Source organism: Sparus aurata, chromosome 11 (genome assembly GCF_900880675.1).
Source record: "Sparus aurata chromosome 11, fSpaAur1.1, whole genome shotgun sequence".
Lineage (NCBI taxonomy): Eukaryota > Metazoa > Chordata > Actinopteri > Spariformes > Sparidae > Sparus > Sparus aurata.
In genome coordinates, this window is record NC_044197.1 from 10,292,203 (window position 1) to 10,313,202 (window position 21,000).

The 21,000-nt window shown below is 44.7% G+C and overlaps 1 protein-coding gene across 1 annotated transcript in view; it reads right to left on the reverse strand.

The window, feature by feature from the left end:
* ncanb (neurocan b) overlaps window positions 1-21,000 on the reverse strand; it is a 148,758-nt gene that overhangs the window by 62,467 nt on the left and 65,291 nt on the right. Inside the window, exons 9-10 of the mRNA XM_030433087.1 lie at window positions 19,735-20,946; window positions 456-572 (exon numbers count right to left, since the gene is read on the reverse strand). Coding sequence (XP_030288947.1) covers window positions 456-572; window positions 19,735-20,946 — 1,329 coding nt within the window. The remainder of the gene's footprint in view (window positions 1-455; window positions 573-19,734; window positions 20,947-21,000) is intronic.

A 21,000-nucleotide genomic window follows, 5' to 3' on the forward strand; every position in this document is an offset into this window, starting at 1 on the left:
TTCTCCCATCACACAGCTCAGTGGAATGATGAGCTGCTTTCTACTCTTGGGGGCAGGGGGGTGAAAACACACACTTGCACAAAAACACACACACACACACAGTTGAAAACACAACAGCAGCCTCCGTCACAACTGGATGACCCGCACCATATGGATATTTCCCCTCACTTTCAGTCTGGGAGCTTGAGTATAAAAAAAAAAAAGACTCTGACAGGAAAAGCTCCTCTTGGCTTTGTGTGTATTGAGGTTGGATCCAAAGACGTTTTAACAAAGAAGGAGACAAACCACGAGGGGAAAACACCCTCCTGAGTTCATTGCACAGCAGAGTACATGTGTTAAATGCTAAACCAACATATGCTTGTCTGTCCTCCCTTATGCCCAATGACACAGCAATCTGTCTGCAGCAGCTGACCTCTGAGGTTTCCCCGCTCAGCCCTGACCGGGCAGTGACTCACCGATCTCGCAGCTCTCTCCAGAGAAGCCCTGTGGACAGTAGCAGCTATAGCCGTCACCTTCCTGTAGGCAGCTCCCTCCATGGAGACAGGGGTTGGTCTGGCACGGGTTATTCTCCACTGTAGAGGCACACAGTGAGGAAGGAGGGAAGAGGGTTAAATGACAAATGTGAATGTATAATTCATTTTACAGAGAAAGAACATTAAAGTGCTTTGACTGTTGACAAACTTGGACAGGCGGTGAGCCAGCATTATGCCCCTCTCATTATCCTTACTGAGCCCTTCCTCCCACTGCTCTCTGACAGAGACAGAGGAAGAGTGGAATGGGCAGACAGTACGTAGACCCGTCCCTGTCTCTATGACTTTCTACAAGGTGACGGATTGGCTGTTGTTGCGACTGCCATGCCCCTGTTTATCATGACTGATGCTCGCCAGGCGAAGGACAATGTGCTGAGTCGACCCCCTACCGCCGCTCTCCTGCCTCCCAGCCCAGGTCCTACTGATGAGCCAAGGTCCTCATAAATTAGCTGATCATCAGCCAGTCATACATACTGGCGCGGGCACCTATTTTTATGGCACATTACAGCGTTGCAGAGGAGGTAATAAACACATTTTACGTCGCTGAGCTATAACTCCATGCCTCTTCATGGGGAAAGTTTTGGCGGATGAATGAGGGAGATTGAGGAGATTAAGTCATAATTATTGCTCTTATATTTTAGGATGGGAGGAGGAGAGTTTGACAAGGACGGCAAGAGCGCAGAGCAGGCGTCAGGATTTTTTATTCTGTGTGCAAAGGAGGACTGTAGGGAACTGGCTAGATTAACTGTCTTTTTATTATCCAATCCTGATAGGACTGCAGCCCCTGACACAATCTGTCAGGCCATCTAATACAGTGCATCTTCACCATAATAACACCCAGACTCACTTAATGATGTATGAGCAGAGAGATGCTGAGCAGAACACAGAGTGCTGTTCCCCTGAAAGTCTGGGAATACCGTCATTTGTGTGTGTGTGAGTGTGTTTTACATATGTGTGTGTATTTCTGGATGTTTGTGTGACCCTGACTCATTGCAGGCTGCTGATATATACAGTAATACGAGCGTGTGTTCAATTTCCTGTGTAACAGGGAGATAGACTCCCACCACTGCAGAGAGGCTTCTGTTGATACACTGGGCCGGGGTGATGATGAAAAGGCTGCCTTTGAAAATGCATAAAAGTGATGCGCTGAATGAGGAAACCATTAGAGGCAGGCTAATTTCCTAAATCAACAGCAGGGAGGAAGAAAACAACACTGTACGTGCTTTGAAAACAGATATTGCTGAAAGGTTAACGATGTTCGGATGGAGATGGTAAAAATCTTTAGGTGAGCGGTGCGTGAGACTTAAAATAAAATAAAATGAAGCACAAGATGGCCTGACTGGGTGTGAAAATGTCAGGTGATGGAGGAGAGAAAACGGAAAAAAGATGGGGAGGGGCTGGCATCACCCATCCATCCATCCATCCATTCATCCATTCATGGGTATGAAAGTGGCACCGTTCACAATTAAGGATGAGGTGAGGTTCACCTTCTAGCATCTAGCAACACTGTCACCGTCATGATAAATCATGATGTCAATGTCAAAAAGACCCATTGTGATGTGCCTTGTGTATCCTCGAAGCGTGCTCAAATGATTAGTTTGCTGTTGTCACATTTTCACACCATCAACAAGATCTCCGAACTGCGGTTTCATCAAGCGAGCGTGGACAAATGATTGTCACTGACAGTAACTTCAGTGTGTTTTCATGAGGGGACATAGGCGGAGGTGGGAGATTATAAGTCAGAACCTCGGTTACTTCCACTATTGCTGTCCACAGCAACATTTTAGGTGATTTGAAAAGCTATCTCAGCTCAAACTTGGACTGAAATCACTCTGGGTGCCAAAATACATTTTTGGAGAACAAACTTTTGAGGGTAGCTTGTGTATTTCTTTTATACACAAGCTAAAAAATCAGATATGCCATGGTGAAGATCAAACTACCAGAGGCAAGAGTTTAGTGAGGAAAAACAAAAATAATAAATAAACAAACAAACAAAAATCATAATATTTGCTTTCATTTAAAGCAGCTATATGGAGCTTTCATGTTTTGTTGATTCTGGCGGCCCCTGTGGCCGAAAGCGGTGCTAGCACCACCGTCTTGTGTTGTAGAGATCTATAGATTACATGTAGAGCTAGCTGGGTTATTTGGTAATGATAGATTTGTTGAGCTAAAGCTAAAGTTACTGTATCATCATTCCCTAATAATGTCTTCCTGAATGATAACCAAAATGAGACCTGGTACAGAGCAGCTTCTTTCCTCAGGCTGTGAGACTCTTCAATTCATCCTCAGCACTCCGCCATAATAAATAGTTTTAACTATCAGAAATCGACCTGTTGGCATCCATTAAGAATATACTATACTATAGAAATATTCTTCAATATCTTGTGGCCGATGGTCACGATTGGTTATGTAGGTCATACAGAGGCCCAATATAAAACTGAGACTGTTTCATAACCAGTTAAAAACTCCTTGTGGTATGTTTAAGTTGGTTAACTCTACCTGCGTGCTTTGCAAACCCATCCCTATGCATTAGTCTGCCTGAGTCACACTTGCACTGCCAGAGATAAGTCTGACAGTTTTAGTATTAAAACCTCGGCTACACAAATGCCTCCTCCACTTTGAATCACAGCCGAGGCGGACATGTATCTTCTGCAGTGCAGAAAGCAGTGATGCACACAGTGTAACTGACAGCTGAGGACCGGGTCATCAAGTAGCCTCAGCGAGAAAGGCGTCAGCCGCCAAAAGGTGAACTTCTCATGGCTGTTCTCCCAGTCCATCACACTGCCGAGGGCTCGTGTTGCTATTTGCATGAATACAGCACAGGGTTTTCTTTGGCAATCGTGGAAAGTGAGAGTGGCATATCTTAAAAATAAATCCATAAGCTTCTTAAGATTTAAGTCGACCGACATCAACAGCTGATAGGGCAAAGCTAGCGTGTGACGACTGACGACCGTGTGTGGGCATGTGTGTGTTCAAAGCCTCATAAACTTTAAAAGTGCATTCCGAAAAGAACCCGTTTATTGACTCAATTTGACCAGCTCAAGCTAAACTTCCTTAATGATGGGATGAAAGGGACTCTTCCTCGGCTACCGCCTCCCAGCACTGATAAATGGTGGCTGTGCTGTCTCCGCGCTGAGCTGAGCTGTAGCAGAATAGGACATTGATCCAATCTGTAGACAATTAGTAACGACTTATTAAACACAAATGAGACTGCGCTCCTCACCAGCTGTCCACAAACAGTAGCCCGCAGTCGTAGAGGTGACATCATACAGTGTGAAGACATGAGGCAGCACTTATTGACTCTGTTGAGAAATCTTCTGCACGAATGGACGAACTCGCACGGTACCAGCAAAACGAGTGAAGTGACTGGTTCTGTGTTTAAACACTAATTTGTTTGGGTGACATTTTGCGGTCTTCATAATGAGTAATCTGTGCGCTTGCGTGTGTGTGGGCAAACACGTGGAAATTAATATGCAAGTGAAAAACAGATTAAAAAAGGCATGAGACATAGAGAGAGAGAGAGAGAGAGAGAGAGAGAAAAACAGGAAGGAGATGATACAAATTAAAATTTAGCATGGAGAGACACGAGCATGAATGAGAGACATGGACTGAGAAAGAGAGAGAGAGAGAGAGAGAGAGAGAGAGAGAGAGAGAGAGAGAGAGAGAAATGTCAGCGAGGGAGGGACAGAAAGTCACAGAGGGAGCTATCATACATTTCCTCCTCTCTTAATGCTTGCTGCTAGCTTATGATTAATTACACACTGGTCTCAAAATAGGTCGTCTCTTCCATTCCTTCTGTGCATCGTCTTTTTTTTCTGTGTGAAAGACAGAAAGAGAAAAAAGGAGGAATTCCAAAAAAGAGAGGAAGGAGACGGACGCCCCAGTATGTAAAAGAGAAACGAAGATAGGGAGGTGGAACAGAAGAGAGGCGTGTTAAGACTTACACGGGTTCAGCTCTCGGGTCTAATAGATGGTGTAAAGTCTTCTCCCCTCGCAGTGAGCAGATACTGAATCATCCCTTCCGAGTTTCTTGAAATATGTTTGCTGTTTGACATTTTACTGCTCTACGGGGTCATCTTAAGTTTTTTCTAAGCCTCTCAGGGGAGAGATTATCTAAATGTTGTGGCATATTCGGAAAAAAGCTACTCCCCGATGTCAACTCATACATACAGCCAGGGTTTAGAACGGACCATAAAAGAGGATTGCGATAAGGGGAAATGTCTTGCAACCCATGAAGTCAGAAGCTGAGCGGTTAGCAGATTCAACACACACGGCGTCCTGCAGGAAAGCTTGCGCTGACAGAAACACTGAACGTGTGACACACAGAGCAAAACTGCACACACAAGCACTTACATTTAGTGTATGTACACCTGCTTATCGCCCGCTGCGTTGCTGTGCTTGGACTCACTGAACCTTGTAATAGCTTTGCTGAGACAGAGATCATGCCTCGGCCTGTTCCCCCATCTATGAGCGTGATAAGCCATCACCTGGGCCCGGCAAGAGCTGCCCCCTTAAAATTTAATGCTACAGTACGCCTCTAAAAGGTACTGAGGCACACAGAACAGTTACAGCCATACGGATGGCTGCACTTAACTGCAAAGGAATGGCCTTAAACGCAGTCGGTGTCGTCATCACCGTGATGGCACGAGTCTGAGGAGTGAAATATTCATACTGTCGCTTGCATGGTGGCTGCAGCGAACATGTGTTTTATGTGTTTAGTGATGTCACAGAGCAGGAAAAGGCATATATTATACATTAGCGTAAGCAGCTCTGTCAGTGCTGAATGCAACCCTAACCAGCTGCAACAACACATCTGGAGCGAGACTAAATAAAGTCTTTTCAAAAGATGATTCAGTTATTTCAGGTGATGGTGTCATACTTGTCAAAATACATGTTGATACCTGGAAACACGGCGATATTCCAACAGCAAACACCAACAGAGCAGTTGACACAGTATCGTCAGACTAATTCACAAATGCACATCAATCTGTTCCCTCTCAATTCATTTTCGATTTCCTATGGGTGTTATCAGCAGGTGCAGACCAGAATGCCTCAGGATTCAGTTGAACAGATCTACCAACCAATGAGAGCAACCTCACGTGTGATGTACCGCTGAGTGACACAAGTTGGAGTGGGAATAAAATAGCAGCCTGTTTCTTGTTTTATTTTGGTAAATGTATTCCTCATTTCCTTTTGGATTACCTTATTAGTTTCACCTGCTTCTTATTAGTCTTCCCTGCATTTTTTATTCAATGTTTTGTTTTCCATTAACTGGTTCCTCTTTTTTGCATCCTAGATGTCACACCTGTTCCCCGTGTTCTCATGCCCTACCTGTGTTCCTCATGTCTCCTTGGTTTGCACTGGTTTGTTTCATTTTTTGCATTCAAGGATCATCTGTTTTGTCGCCTGCTTTTTGTTACTGCATTTGGGATTTTGGGTTACGGATTTAAGCTCCTTTTTAGTTTAGTTAAGTTTAGTCTTCCTGTGTCTTCTTTTGGGTCCTTTTTCTTTGGTAAAATATTGACACAAATGTGTTTCTGAAAACATCTGAAACAGGAAACAGGCAATGCGGTAACATACTCTTGATTCATACTTGTTTAGAAGTGCCCAGTTGGACAGTTTGATCTGAGTTTTTTGCCCTTATTGATCAGCTGATATTATAAAGGCAAACAGGAAAACAGGAAAGCGGGAGAACCACATTTGACTACCAGTGCATCCCAACCTGTTTATTAATGTCTGCATATTCCCAGATCTCTGCAGCGAGTGTAACATACAGTTAACGCCCAAACTATGAAAATAGCTTTCTTTAACAGCAGGTATTGCCCTTTAAGAATGTGCTGAAGTTCACAACAGAGAGGCGTTATAACATGAACTGTTCCAAAGCAAAGCTGATCATAAGGTGCAATGACTGTCTGGCTGAACTTGAGGGCTGTTCACTGAGTCACCTGCACGAGTCCAAGTTTCCATCTCTTCCCCTACAGGATGGACAGTGCAGACGGACTCACAGGTAGCAATATGATCCATGTATCAACGTGTCCCCAGACAGTACAGTCACTCTCTGCAGATGAGCTACAATTACAGCCGCGGCAAGCTGAATACACACCGGGGGGGGATATATGAAACCCATTTCTGCTGAAATATAGATAACACCTCTCTCTTGCACAAGGATGCAGACCCCGGTGCAGTTTTAGATTACCTCAAAGTGATTGATTTACAGAGGTGAGCCATGTAAGAGCGGACAGGGGAGGCGAGGAGGTGGTGGAGGAGTGAAGAAGAGATGGAGAGGAGACAGAGGTTACGTTTACCAGTCGGTGATGCTGCTCTGGTTTGGTGCTGATGATGTCAGTCTGCAGAGTCAGACAATCTTAATGTGTGGAGAGGCTGACGGTCTGCAGTATGTGGAGTATTACACTCTTCAGCCCTGCGGTCCACGAGGTCACACACACCACGGGGAGGGTCAGCACTGCCTCGCCTCCCTGAAACCAAGCTTCCACCTCTGCCTTTTAACCCTCCGCACCAGCTGTCAGTCCGAACCAGTGGTGTGCAAGATAAATTGGGAGATGATGAACGAGACAGAAAATAAGAAACAGCATGTCCTGCAACACATAACAGGGAGATTGTAGCACCTGGTCAGTCACTGATCTGGCAGAAAGTCAGCTGCTCAAGGACGACTGACGACTTCGATACTTGCTGAATCGAGGCTTGAACCCAGCTCGGCCACCTGAAAGGCTGCCATCCTTTGTGAATGAGTTCATATCTTAGAGGGGAAGGTTGTAGATGGAGCAGGTGTAGCGATGTGATTACTGCACCCGGCCTGAGCGGAGCAGCCTCTGACAAACTAGGATTGATGAGCACCGCGGGGGAGGGAGCAGCTATTTCTGTCTGTCTGACCACATGCGGGGCCCTGGTGTCTGGCTTTGTATACCGTACACCACCTCTGTGTGTGTGTGTGTGTATGTGTGAGAGTGTGTGTGTCCAGGGGTGAAAGGGGTGAAAACAAGACTGCAGTCGGTTGTGTCAAACATCCCGCACGTAATCCATTACAGATTTAGCGTTAATTATTAATGAACACACTGAAAGTCGCAATCAGCACTGGGATACTCAAATAACCAGGACCAACCTGCCAAATATATAAACCTGTTCCAAGTTATTATTAAGTTACTTGATGCTATTATAAATTTACAGTCGTATCTTTATGATGTAAGCGGACCCCACAGGTGTATGTGACAAGGGGGCATGCAACATGTATGAATTAGAGTTTAATTTCACACTAGAAATCCATAAAAAAAAAATCCACATAAACAATTTTAGATCCACATCCTACTTCAACTCTTCTCAACTGCATTACATGTTTTTCCACTTCTCTGCACAGGCAAACACACCCACACACACACACACACCCACACGCACACACACACACACACAGGCCTGCACGCACACAAACTATGAGAAAGCATGACACTTGCAATTAGCCACAGTGCCAGCAGCCTGAGACAGCAGAAAGCAGCCGATGCGCTCTTAGTGAGCACCTCAGTGAACCAAGCGTCACACTGAATCAGCCTGTAGAGGACCGGGGAGGAGTAACACGCCAGCAATTCAATACGGCCCGATTCAGCGGTCCCGCGCGGGGAGACTGATGAAGAAATTGAGGCTATATTGTTACAAGAGTGGCACTTGTGGCGTCTCCTTTCGTCCTAAATAAATTGCATTATCTGGGCTGTCAGAGTGGCAGGGAAATAATCCATCCTGGCTTATCATCACAAACGCATTCTATCCACCTTGATTTTGTCCCCCCCCCCCCCCCTCCACTTCTCTGTGTCTTTGCTCTTGCTTTCAGAGGCTTTGTGGAATGAAAATATTGAATCAACCTCATTTCCTCATCCAGCAATATTCTACATACACACAATACTGAAAGCAGGCGGCTGACGGTTACTTCCAGTGATGGATCATGAATTATTCATATCGTGACTTACATGGTAACTGAAAAGAACATGTGTCGTTAAACATCAATGTCTCTGTGTATGTATAGATGATGAATATGTCTTCTCTGGCACAAAAAGTTGTGCAAGAAGCACAAAGGCAAATGTGTGTGCTCCTGACCTTGAAATGAACTTCGCCCTGCACAGCGTGCACTGTACGGCGAGAGAGTTGGCGGTGCAAGAGATGCGAGCTACATGCAAATTAAGTAGTGCAAGCAGATGTGCTGCTTTTCCGACTAAAACTGTGCCTGTGTGTCAGAGTTGTGACAAGGTGATTAAGATGATGAAAAATATGCAGCAGCAGATTACATATTCTCCAACCACTTCACTGATTGAAATCAGCATAAAAAATGCACATGTAAAGTGATGGAGTAACGTAAAGAGCCAGAATGTGGGTAAAACAGACTGTGTTATTTCTGAGACTTCCTCCACGGCGTATAGACTGTGTGGAAGTTCAGATACAGTTAAAATCCCTAAAGCCATCTGAAAACAAAAGGACAGAAGTGCATCTGAAGTTTCTACTTGAAGTCAGCCGTGTCAAACTGCAAAGTGATTCACTGTGGAAACTTTGATGAAATCATACAAAACCAACACCAAGCGGCTGCTGGAAAAAACAAAACAAACACACACAAGCATCTCTGGGCATCCAATTAGTTGGATATATTTGAATGTGTGTAAGTTGCAGCGGTCGTATGTTGTGAAACACTGATTCTGCCTCAATCTTAATTTTTTGTTTTAAATCTAGACACGTCTTCTTAGTCTTTTTCATCAACTTTGAATAATAAGAAAAAAGAACTAATCAAAAATTCAATTATTATAATTCATAATTATCATGTCTGGGATTCAGACTGGTGAAACAATAGGAAGTCAGAGACTGATCTTCAAAGACTATCTGTCTCCACCACAAGATCAGGGATCAAGCCATTTTAATCAGTGGTAACTACAGTGGGATGAGGAGAGGTGGACGCTGCGTTTGCAACATCGATGCTTGGCGCTCATACGCAGTTAAAGTTGATTTGTGTTTACCTGAAGTCGAACAGTTAATGTGAAGATGTCCTCCACAATATCATCACCACCATCTTGTTACCACTGACACCCACCCATATGCAAATCTAAAAAATGCACTACATGGTTATGTAAACATGTTTATAGCGGAATAGTTATATATGTTCTGTGTTTGTTAAGCGACAAACTCTCATTTCGTTATGCTAAACCGTGTTGTTTCATGACAAATAAATCAAACCAGTTTAAACAAAGGAGAAAAGCAAGTTTTTTTAATATGCATTTTGGAATGTCACAATACTGTAACAACAGATGTGACTGTGTGATTTTTTTTGTTAAATATAACTGAAGTGAATCGGAAATCAAGCATTGCCTGCAGAGAATAGCTACTGAGGCATCACATTCATGGCGGCCTGTCTTGCAAGTCTGCAACTTTGAAAAAAAATGAAGAAGCTGCTCTGCACTCTTTTCCTCTGTTCTCTCCATTTGATGAGCCATTTCCATCATGTCCCACTGTGATTGGCACAGCTGCTTAGTGGGGACGAGACAAATGATGTGACTGGCTGAGAAGACAATTATTAATCACCAAACCCTCCTATTTATATTCTGCTTCCCCCTGGACCTCCTGCACATATTGTACCTCCCAAATATGAACTATAATAATAAGTATGCGCGGGCATAACTTCACCGACCTTGCACTTCACTGACCGGGCGTGTTGTGCAGTTTGTTGCAATTATGCCACTACAAAAGGCCGTAATCAGAAATCAAACGCAGGAAATACACACACACGCACGCACACGCACACAGACACACACACACACACACACATAGATGTTTGGGATCTCACACTCTCTTGTCTGCGCGCTCGTATTCCACTGTGGATGCTATCAAGGAGTTGTTCTGACAGCGGGGCAGCACTATTACGAGAAGCAAGCCGAGGGCAGGAGGGGTTTGCCTGGAGACCTGTTTAAAACTCAACAGAGAAGAACCGCTTTGCTTGACCTCTGAAAAACAAGCCTCCCAAAATGCCTCCGAGCCACCGTTCACAATTTGCAAACACAAGCTTTCTCTTTAAAGCTCACTGGCTTCTATAGTTCACACATAAGAAACCTTCCTCTCCTTGTGACTCCTTATTTTATCCCCCCCCCCCCCTTCTGAGTCCTCCCCTGCTGGGACAGATCTGTGGGTGTGTCTGACAAGCCCTACATGAAGGGACCCCTCAACCCCTTCACCCGCTGTGGGCTGGCTGCTGCATGATGCGTTGTGACTGATGCTGGGAGCCAAACACCCCTGCTGCCGCTGCTCCGCTCTGCCTTCAGCGCCGGGGAGAGTGAGAGGGAGTGAAGTCACTCAGGCAATCTGGCAGCTCGAAAAAACCCCAGCTGGGTGCACTCATCCTCTCCACTGCCACTCCTATGTCGCTAGAAAATACCTCAATTTGAAATCATACATTTCACCGTTAACATTGATGACGGGTGGCTCCATTTCCGATGGCGTGCTCCGGCATGCGTGACTCGCTGATTCGCTGACAGATACGCGTGTGTCTGACTGCAAATGGAGAATGAAAATGTGAAAGTAACATCTCAGGCACGCTGCTATTCAAATCTTTTCGTGTATGCTACACACATAATAGAACCTCTATTTCCACTGCGATATATATATATATATAAATCTATATATATCTATATATATATATCTATATATATATATATATATATATATATATATATATATATATATATATATATATATATATATATATATATCTATCTCCAGATCCATCTCATTTATAGGTAATAAAAGCAATGTGTTGGCGCTCAGAGAAACTGATCTGAAAAACAACACGGCTGTAGGCGGCGAGATTGTCTCCATACTTTGTCCTCTCAGAGGACAGACCTGTTGGATACAGATAGAGAGGTGAAATATTCTTTCAATAAAAGGAAGCAGACTCCTGACGTCTGATCTGATAGCGCCTGAATGCTGCATTGTAACAGCTAACATTACCCGACCAGGTGAGTCTCTCACCGCTTTGCACAGCCACACAATAACTCCACACAGAGGATTATATTCCCTCTGACAGCACCCTGCCAAGCTCTCTGTCTCAATCCATCCTTCCTATCATTTCCCAATTGGTGGCACACAGAGGTGATGTTGTTCGTTGCTTTATGAAACTCAACGCACCCTCAGGGGCCCTAAGGCTGTATCTGACAATAAAAAGTAGAAAAATAGGAATTCATCAGGGACCACATAAAAAAAGCAACCTTTCTCTGTGAATCCCTGACTGTGTTTTTTAATGGGCTGACATATGGCTCAGCAGAGGTCTTCTCTTATCTGGCATACAGACGTAGCTAAATGAGAATGACTACAATAAAATCAGAGGAGATGACAATGCCTGAATGCTCCAACAAGCAGGTGATGGTTTCATCTGCCGTGTGAATGCTTAATGTTTTACTCTGCAGTTTTACTCCTCTTGGCTCACACGGGGCAAACCAACGGGCTCGATGAGGAATTAATGGTCAATGTATCTGGCAGGTAACACAATAGCACTGATCATAGTGAACTTTAAATCCAAAAAATTGGAAAGTAAGTGGAAATTTGTATGTTGGGGAAAAAGCTACAAATTCTCCCATAGCAATGCTTTATGCATATGCGAGCATACGGAATGGTACTAACAAAACAAGCACATGATTAAAAAGCATATGTTGCGTCCAGGGAAACAGAAAAGTGGAGCTTAGCACCCGCTCTTACTGAGTCCAACTGATCTTAAGAGCGCTGTGAGATGAGAAAACATTCGTAAAAACAACAGCAACTTGTTTCTCAGTTCTGCCGTGGATCTGCTACCAGCAACAGTCAAGAGATTCAGACATTCATCTAGCATAATGGGAGCTCTGGGTCATACAATCTCCAAAATAAAATACATCAGCCTGTGATGGGGCTCCAAGAGGCTGAATAATCACCAAGTTTTGTTGTGGCAGCAAAGATAATAAAGCATTTTTATGTCCCCATAAAAATTCCACTTTAAGACAGCTTCTCTGTGGTTTTTTTGTGGTGGCCTCATTGCAGAATATCAAAAACCCAATTTTTTGATGGTGCATTAGATTTACAAACGTCGCTGCTTGTTTCATTGACTTTTTACAAGTATAAATCAACACTTTCCAACCCCCAAAATGTCAGTGAACACTGATAACAGATATTTTGCTTGAGCTTTCCGCCTGCCACACAGGAAATCCCTCACTGAATTATTTAGTCGGTGTGTTTAACTTGCACGGTTTAAAAAAACCAACCGCACTCTGCAAAACTGCAAATGTTTGCCTTTCATATTGCTGCTTGCGGTAATGTTCAATGACCTTTCCAGGCGCAGCACTTCACTTGGTGCATGGAGAGTATCATGAGCTGTGCTTGCACATATGTAAAGACAACACTTCTTGAATGCTGAAAACATGTCGAAACCGTCATGATGAATGGCTTTGTGATGCACTTCACAGCGTCCTGGAGACTTCCGTCTGCATGGTCTTTCTCTTGTTTTGATCATTCCACCAGTATAGCTCTGCTCAAGTTACTCTAGATGTTAGAGGCACTCATGGAAGCTTTACCTGTTAGCGATAGCACGGGCATAACCCTGTCAGCAGATAAAGCAGAGATCATCCATGCTCTGAGAAAAAGCAACCGATTCTGTGGCCTGGTCTGCAACCACAGTTCCAATCAAGGAATAGGAATTGATAAGACTTCATCAAAAACCACATCACTAGTGATTTATTTTATCAGTCTGATTCTTTATTGATTCCCTTTTGGATTCCTGATCAATTTTCTTTGTGGAAAAAAGTTATGAAGGCTGAGTGATCTGAATGTTAATGTAACGTATGATATGTGCCCTCTGTAACAGACCCGCTGCTTTGTTAGCCCCCATGTGTAGATACACAAATACACAACATTCCTGCAGAACTATGCTCACATTTCTTATAGTAGAAAGAAGTTTCAGCTAATTCCTGCCGTTTCCTGTGCCCATACTTTAAATGATCACACAACTAGCTATGCTGTCATCTTTCATTGTGAAATGAAGTCACACTTCGGACTTTTTCCTCTTCTCTGTCACGACTCTTCTCGTTCAAAGCTTCCAGCAGCCTAGACACAAGTTAGACGTCATCGTTTTGCAATGAGCGGCTGTCAGAAACATGCCGACATCTGTAAAAGACTGTTTAGCTTGACTGCAAATGATTCCTACAGACAGGACAATTTGGAACTTTCGTTCTTTCTTTCTTTCTTTCTGTCTCTTTCTCTCTCTCTCTCTCTCTCTCTCAGGGCTTTTTTTCATAGCTCGACTGGACAGGACAGCTTACAGAGAGATGACAGGAAATAGATGAGAGCGAGGATGGATGACATGCAGCAAACGGCCACAGCTCGGATTTGAATCCTGGGCCTCTGTGATGTGGACATCAGTCTCTGTACATGGGACACGTTCTATACCAGCTGAGCTATGAACCCTGATTTGCATCCCTACGTCAGATCTGCAAACTGTTTTTCAATGGCAGCCTTGCTTGATGTCCTTCCAGCACCACAAAATGGTTTAACAATGCATGCTAGTAATATGGGACCTCTTTACCAGGAAAATTAGTTTACCATCACTCACCACAGTGAGTGCTAATCTGAAGGGGCTGGTTTTACGTTTACGTTTGCAGAATCAAGGAACAGAGACAAAACACCACTAGATTTAGCAACACTGTCATCCATGTTGGTGCAACAGCCTCAAAGTCTCTTACCCGTGCAAAGCACTGATTTTGATGTTTTTGTTATAAATGCGAGCCCCAGCCTGCTGAGGAGGTCGCCACTATTTAACCCAGGAATCTCAGCAGCTGTTTAAAGAAAGTTCGCCAATACGAACTTAAAGCAAATTCAGTAGATTTTGGTTGCTAGTATGCATTACCATTACAAGCAGTCAGCAATGTCCACAAAAGGCTCATTGTGATTTCTCCCCACAGAGGACTTAAGCTCATTTTCAACACTTTGACTTCACCGTCATTCCCCTGGTTAACTGGATACATAGAAGCCTGTGCTCAGTCAGCACACAGTGGTGTGTAACGCTGTTTCATCCCACACCACGATGGAGCCCAGTGTCCCTCAAGGCTGTTCCTCAGCAAATCCTATTCATTTAATATGCGGCAGCCAATAGCACGGGATTATATTCAGTGGGAGTGTTTGATATGGAAAAATGGTGGAATTACACCATGAAAAGAAAGAAAGAAAGAGGAGAAACTTGAAAACGAAAAGCAGATAGAGGGATGAAAGATTAGGCGGCGGCCGGATTTGAGGGAGGTGACTCCTTTTTTTTTTAAAAAGTCGGCTGCTGGGATCCTGCCGAGACTGAGGAGCGTACGGGGGACAGATACGGTTAGACGGCAATTGACTGCCTCGTGTTGTACCACATCGGAGTTCAAGAGGCTATCAAAACATTATGCCGGAGAGAGTCATAACAATGACCAGAGGAGTAATAAAAGACATAAAGTCGTGGAGACGGCGAGTGAGAGCGGGAAAAAAAAAAGCCTGTAAGCGAGAGACGGAGAAGAGAGAGAATGAATGGAGGAAGGGAAGATGGGAGGGAGAGGCAGGAAAATCAATAGACTTCTATATGCAGCATCGAGAATGTGCCCTCTCGCTGCTCCAGACAGCCTATCCAAGGACTCCAACAGCCTGCAGACAAACTGAACATCTATCCACAGACCCATACTGATAATATGCCACCCCAGCCTGTCCCCGTCTCCATTAATCTCCCTCATTCCCCTCCATCCCCAAAGACACGCACACACGCACACACACACACTCTTCACCCTACTGGCTCTTCTCCCTCCAAATTTAACACTCTAATTTGGTTGAGGGCTGCTCGCCCTGTTATTGATGCTGCCAGAGGTCTGATCCATCTCGAGCCCCGGACAGGGCTTTAGTCAAGACGGCTATAACTCAGAGGCATCCGGCTCCCCTGTTTGCCAGAGAATCAGGCTGGCGTCGGTAATTTAAAGGCTGGACAGATAGCCGACATCACTGTATCCACTCGACTTGCTTCGTCACCCCCTAACGGCTGGATGCCAGCGCTCTGAACCGTTTTTTTGGGGGGGTAATTTTCCATGGTTTTTGGCATCCTTTGGACTAGAAACTGCTTTTGTAACTTCTTTTTGTGGTGTTACAAAACTTCCATGAATGCTGTCTTCAGGATTATACAATATGGAAATGAAGATATGAGTAATTGAAAAAGAAATATAATGAAACGTGTTTACTTTTCTCGTGGTGTCTGCAGTCAAGGATTAAGACATATTCAGTTGTTTGTGTGTGTGTGTGTGTGTTTGTGTGTGTGTGTGTGTGTGTTTGTATGTGATGGCGCGACATGTGGGGTGGATTAACGAGTTTTACTCCTGGGTAAGCCTGGCATGCTGGTGCTTTCTCACATATATTTAGTATTTGTGTGTGTGTGTGTGTGTGTGTGGGTGTGTGTGTGTGTGTGTGTGTGTGTGTGCGTGTGTGTGTGTGTGTGTGTGTGCATGTCCACCCATCTGTGTGGGTTTAGCTGCAGGCAAGAGTGATGGGGAATCGGAAAACTGGTTGTGGCATAATATACCGGCGTCTTATCGCTCTGATACATGGCCAAATAGGACATACTGTAGAGGCGCTGAGACTGCTCCGATAACAAATAATGAATGACGAGCCGCAGGAAGTAAAGAAATGTAAAGAAAGACAGAAGATGAGGAGAAACAGTGTGCTCCCTGGAGGCCCGCGGTACTGTGTTACCATAGTCTCTGATCATTGATTAAAGAGGTTTATGTACTCCCACCTCCAGCATCACAGAGGACACACTCACCCCTCTCTCCCCCATCCCTCGCTTCCAGGAGCTGTCCATCCTCCTGCCCTTTCCCTCCTCCTCTGTCTCTATCTCTCTGCTTTAATGGGCAGACAACCATTGCTGTAATTTTCTCTGTACTATAACTGACAACTACAAAAGGTCACTCGGTGGGAGGGGTCTCATGCTTCTAATCACTCAACAAGGGCGGGGGACACTCGGCCCGCTCAAATGTCACCGTATCAGGAAGACGGATAAAGTAAAGTAAAAGTCCTCTTGTGCTCCTCTTTTCGTTTCCCCCACCATTCAATCTGAAGAAAGCGAGCGTCCCTGAGCTGCAATTACAGAAGCCAAGATTTCTTATTTTCTGACTGGCTTATGATTATATGTTGACTAAATTAAAAGATAAGATTAGTCTCGTGGTCATGCTCGTCTGCAAGCATTCAATAAAGCACTCCTCCTCCAGCAAAGACGATGGTCCTGTGTTGAGCCTTTCGCACTGTTATTGGTTTGCTGCTGTGCTCTCTACTGAAGCCACAGTTTTGTCAGAATATCCTCCTCCTGCTGTTATTAAAAGGAAGAAAGGAGGAGGGAGGGCAAGTCCCCCGCTATATAATCTTCTGTGAACTACAAAACATCCCCAAAAGATGGTTTCCCCCCGGGAAGACATACTGCTCAGACGAAGGTCAGTCACTTTTGGTAAAAAAAAAGAAAAAAAAGAATGCTGCTCAATTAACTCTTGAGTGAAGTATTTCACCGCTGGGAAAGATGACCCTTGCATAAAACTGAGCTACATGACCGGAGAAATCAGAGAAAAAAAGGCTGTGGTATTCTATTTTGCTCAGTAAGAAAACCTACAACAACCAGAATGCACTGCAGCGTTTTGAAGGATGCTTGTGCTGTGATCCAGACAGTTTTGAACGCGCACATTTCTGACTTCCTACTTGAAAATATGCAATGGAATGGAGTCAGATTTCCTACTTGTACACTCTGGAGACATCGATCGGCCTCGACCTCACAAGGAATCGTTTCTCGTTGACGTTGGAAAACAATGAAAGCACACGGGACAGTGTGACAAAGGGCTATGGTGTATTTCTAGATCACAGCATTTGTGTTAGCTCAGACGTGTATAAAAGCGCCGTAAAATCCAATGTATAATGGTGCTGTTAACTCATGTGTTGTTTTCCTCCTCTATGTCACTTAACCTGTGAGGAGGCTGCACTGCTGCGGGTTCAATTCTGTGTACACTTGCCAAAGACATGTCAAATTTTTGTAGCAGTTGTAAGTTGTAAGTTTCAACCGGGAAATTCCAACCTACAACGTTTTCTGGAACATAGCATTGGTTTCAGCTTGTTGGCTGCTTCAGACAGGAAACAGTAAGGCAGCCATTCACAGGCATTTTAGGTGGGAAATGGGAAATAAACATTTTTTCATGTTTTTATGGTATCAACTTCTGGTTCACATACTTCTCGAAAACAGCTAAACAGTATGCTGAAATAGGTTTGATCCAAGTTTGAGAGAGCGATGGCCCTGTTTCTCTTAATCTGAACATACTGTTTGTGACAAATCAAGGGAACTTGAAATGAAGGAGGGGTCATTACATCACCTTATCTTGCCTGGGAAATGTACAATGAAAGACTCTCGCTGTAAACCCAACATATCAGTGTCGTATGGCTTCTGATGGAGAAATGTCTCCAGAAAATGACAAAGAACACACTTCAGTGTAAGTTAATGACTTCATTCTTTCTAACATGACCCTTCCTTCTTTAAGTTCCTTGCCAGACAATCAAGCATCAGCTAGATGAACAGATTTTGTGTCATTTGGAACGCAGGGCGGCTCTGGGTGCAGGCAAAATGGAGAGAAATGTACCACTGTTCATTTGCAAATACTGACAACGCTGTAGTGTTACAAAGCTGGTTGAAAATCTCCACAGTTCCCGTTCAACTCCTCCTCCACACTCCAGTAGAAAATAATGTTCATTTTTCTGATTTATTATTCATTTATCCATCTGTTTTTGTGAGTAGCATGTAGGGTCTACAAACGTCATCTTGTTAAACAAACCTTTTGTAAAAAGGATAAAATAAATACATCTGGAATCATAAATAACCAAACAATGGAGGCAATTAAGCGAAGAATCTTTCCAGGAGAAGATCTCTGATGCACAAAGCAGCTAATCCAAAAACCCTGACAAACGGCCATCTGTCAAACACATCGTGAAGTGTCTCCCTGAGGTGTGTGTATTCCGAACAGGCTGTTACCCTCATTATCAGTGGCATTAAAAGGCTTCATGTAAATGCAGCAACTGAATCCCCACCAGCTCTGACCCCTCCATGTAATGGCTAAAGAAGATAAAGTTTTAGAAATGCACTCGACAAAGAAGGATGACTAAACGTCCGCGTCATGATTTAAGAAAAAAAAAAAAAAAAACTATTTTCTAAAGCTAGAAAATACTAGACGCGCTGAGCTGAGGATGAATGTGAGGCATTAGCTTGGCGGAAACACACAACAAATACCGCATTGATTCGAGAAGGACACATTAAACATTCAGCAAGCATTTTGGCTGCTAAGATTACAAATTCAGACGAGGAAGAGATGAGTGGCGCCTAAAAATACAGCGTTTTTTTAAAATTCATTCACTCCGTGGGTTTTCTGCCACAGCAGCAGGTCCATTAACTATCAAAAGAAATCAATGCTGCCGAGACAAACAGCACTGACACCGCTATTATTGAGAATTCAGGGATGGAGTGCCAGAGAGGAAAAGTTGAGGCGGGGGGAAACATGGACAAACTCGAAAATGAGAAAAGAGAAGAGAGACTGCAGTCAATTACGAGTCCCATCTTGTAGTTTTTGTCTACATTGATTTGTTGGGGACTAGGATCTCTGGCTCTCCCCTGTTCACCTAATTGCACCCTCCTGACCCGCTAATTACTTTACTAAGACCTGGTTGGTCTCACCCAAGTGCACTGCCTCACTGTCTGCAGCTGTCTCTCTACACCAACGTGGGAGGAAGGGAGAAGAAAAGAAGAGGATGTGAAGGCCAAAGGAGACGAACAAGCTTGGATTAAGAATGCATGATGTACGTCGGAGGGGGAGAGAGAGAGAGGAGATGTAGAATGAAACAACAAGAGACAGACGCGGTTAGGAGATAGAGACGTATATATATCAGAGATGGTTTATTGCGGCTGTGAGCTCCGGAGGCCAGCCAGCAGTGATAAAACACTGCTGTTACTGTACTGTATGCTACCTGAGAACAGTGGTGATGTGAGTGATGTTTCTGTCTCTCACAGAGCAGCATACATAATTAAATAAATCGCCACTGATTAGATAATCACTCATGATTATGAAGATAATAATGACAGGGAAATTCATGCATCAGGAACACCGGGGAGCTCACGTACCTGATGGGATGAGCCCAAAGGCCCAGTTGGGGACGAGAATGCCGAAAGGGTTGTTTGTTTCTTTCTTGTCTGGCGCCGTCGAAGCTTTGTTCTCCTCCGACTTTGGGCTCATGCCTTTGAAAGGTGTCCACCGACTTCCAACCACGAAGGACTCAGACACCGCAGACCTGGATTCCATTTCTGTGGCGCCAACGCTGGAGCCTGATGTGACGGTAGTCAAGTGAACGACACCTATAGTTGTTTGAGATCCCTCAGCCTGTGCTGGAGAAGCTGAGTGGTGACCCTCCAGGTCGGGTGTGCTTGTTGTTTTCTCCTCCTGCACCCATGAAATGGAAATTGACTGCTCCTCCGTGGTGGCCCTGTCTGAGGCGCTTTCTGTGGTAGTCGATGTTGTGGTAGGATCCATCCTCTGTGTGTCTCTGGTTGTCAGAGGCTCCACTGTGGTCACCTCAGAGGTGGTCAGCACCTCCATTAGGGATTCAGGCGTGGAAGTGACTTCCTCCTTTCTGCTTGTGCCTTTGTTGTGCTTCCTAAAAACAGGAGTGGAGCCTGAATTTGAGCTACCCTCTCCTCTTCGTGAAGAAGCAGAGGAGAGGTTTTCAGTGGGTCTGCGGACGTAAAGGATCTCCCCCCTGGCCTCCTCTGCTGTGTCAGGCTCCTGGGAGCCCTGAGGTAGGGTGGTGGGCTGTTGGACTAGCTGCCACTGGGACAGAGTGGTGTGCTCTGCCACAGTCACAAGCTCAGCTTGACTTTGGCTGAGTGAGGACTGTGATTCATGACTACTATGGTCCACACTGCTGGCTTTCAATCCAAACCCACCAGGAAAGTTGCTCCCCTCACCGCTCCCCTCAATCTCCTTGTCCTCTCCTGATCCAGTTCTGGCAGCTGATGGGGTGTTAACATCCTCTCCATCCTGGTCCCTCCCCTGGCCTGAATAGTTTTCTGGGTTGTCCTGTTGAAGGGAGGTGGGCAGGGTCATCACCTCGAGTGGCCCTGCTTTGGCTTCCATAGGCTCCCAGGTGGGACGTTTACCCACATAGGCCACATTTCCAGGGGGGCCCAGTTTGGAGCCACGCATAGATTTGATGGCCCACCGGAAGTGGCTGCTGGGGGCAGGAGCAAAGGCAGAGCCTCCCCTGGGACCTTGAGGACCAGATACATTGACATGTTCGCTGGTTGGTGAGCTCTCCTTAGGACCTGGTGCAGTGAATTCTAAAGGGAATAAAGAGAGAGAATAGACTAATTAATACGATTCCATTATGAGGT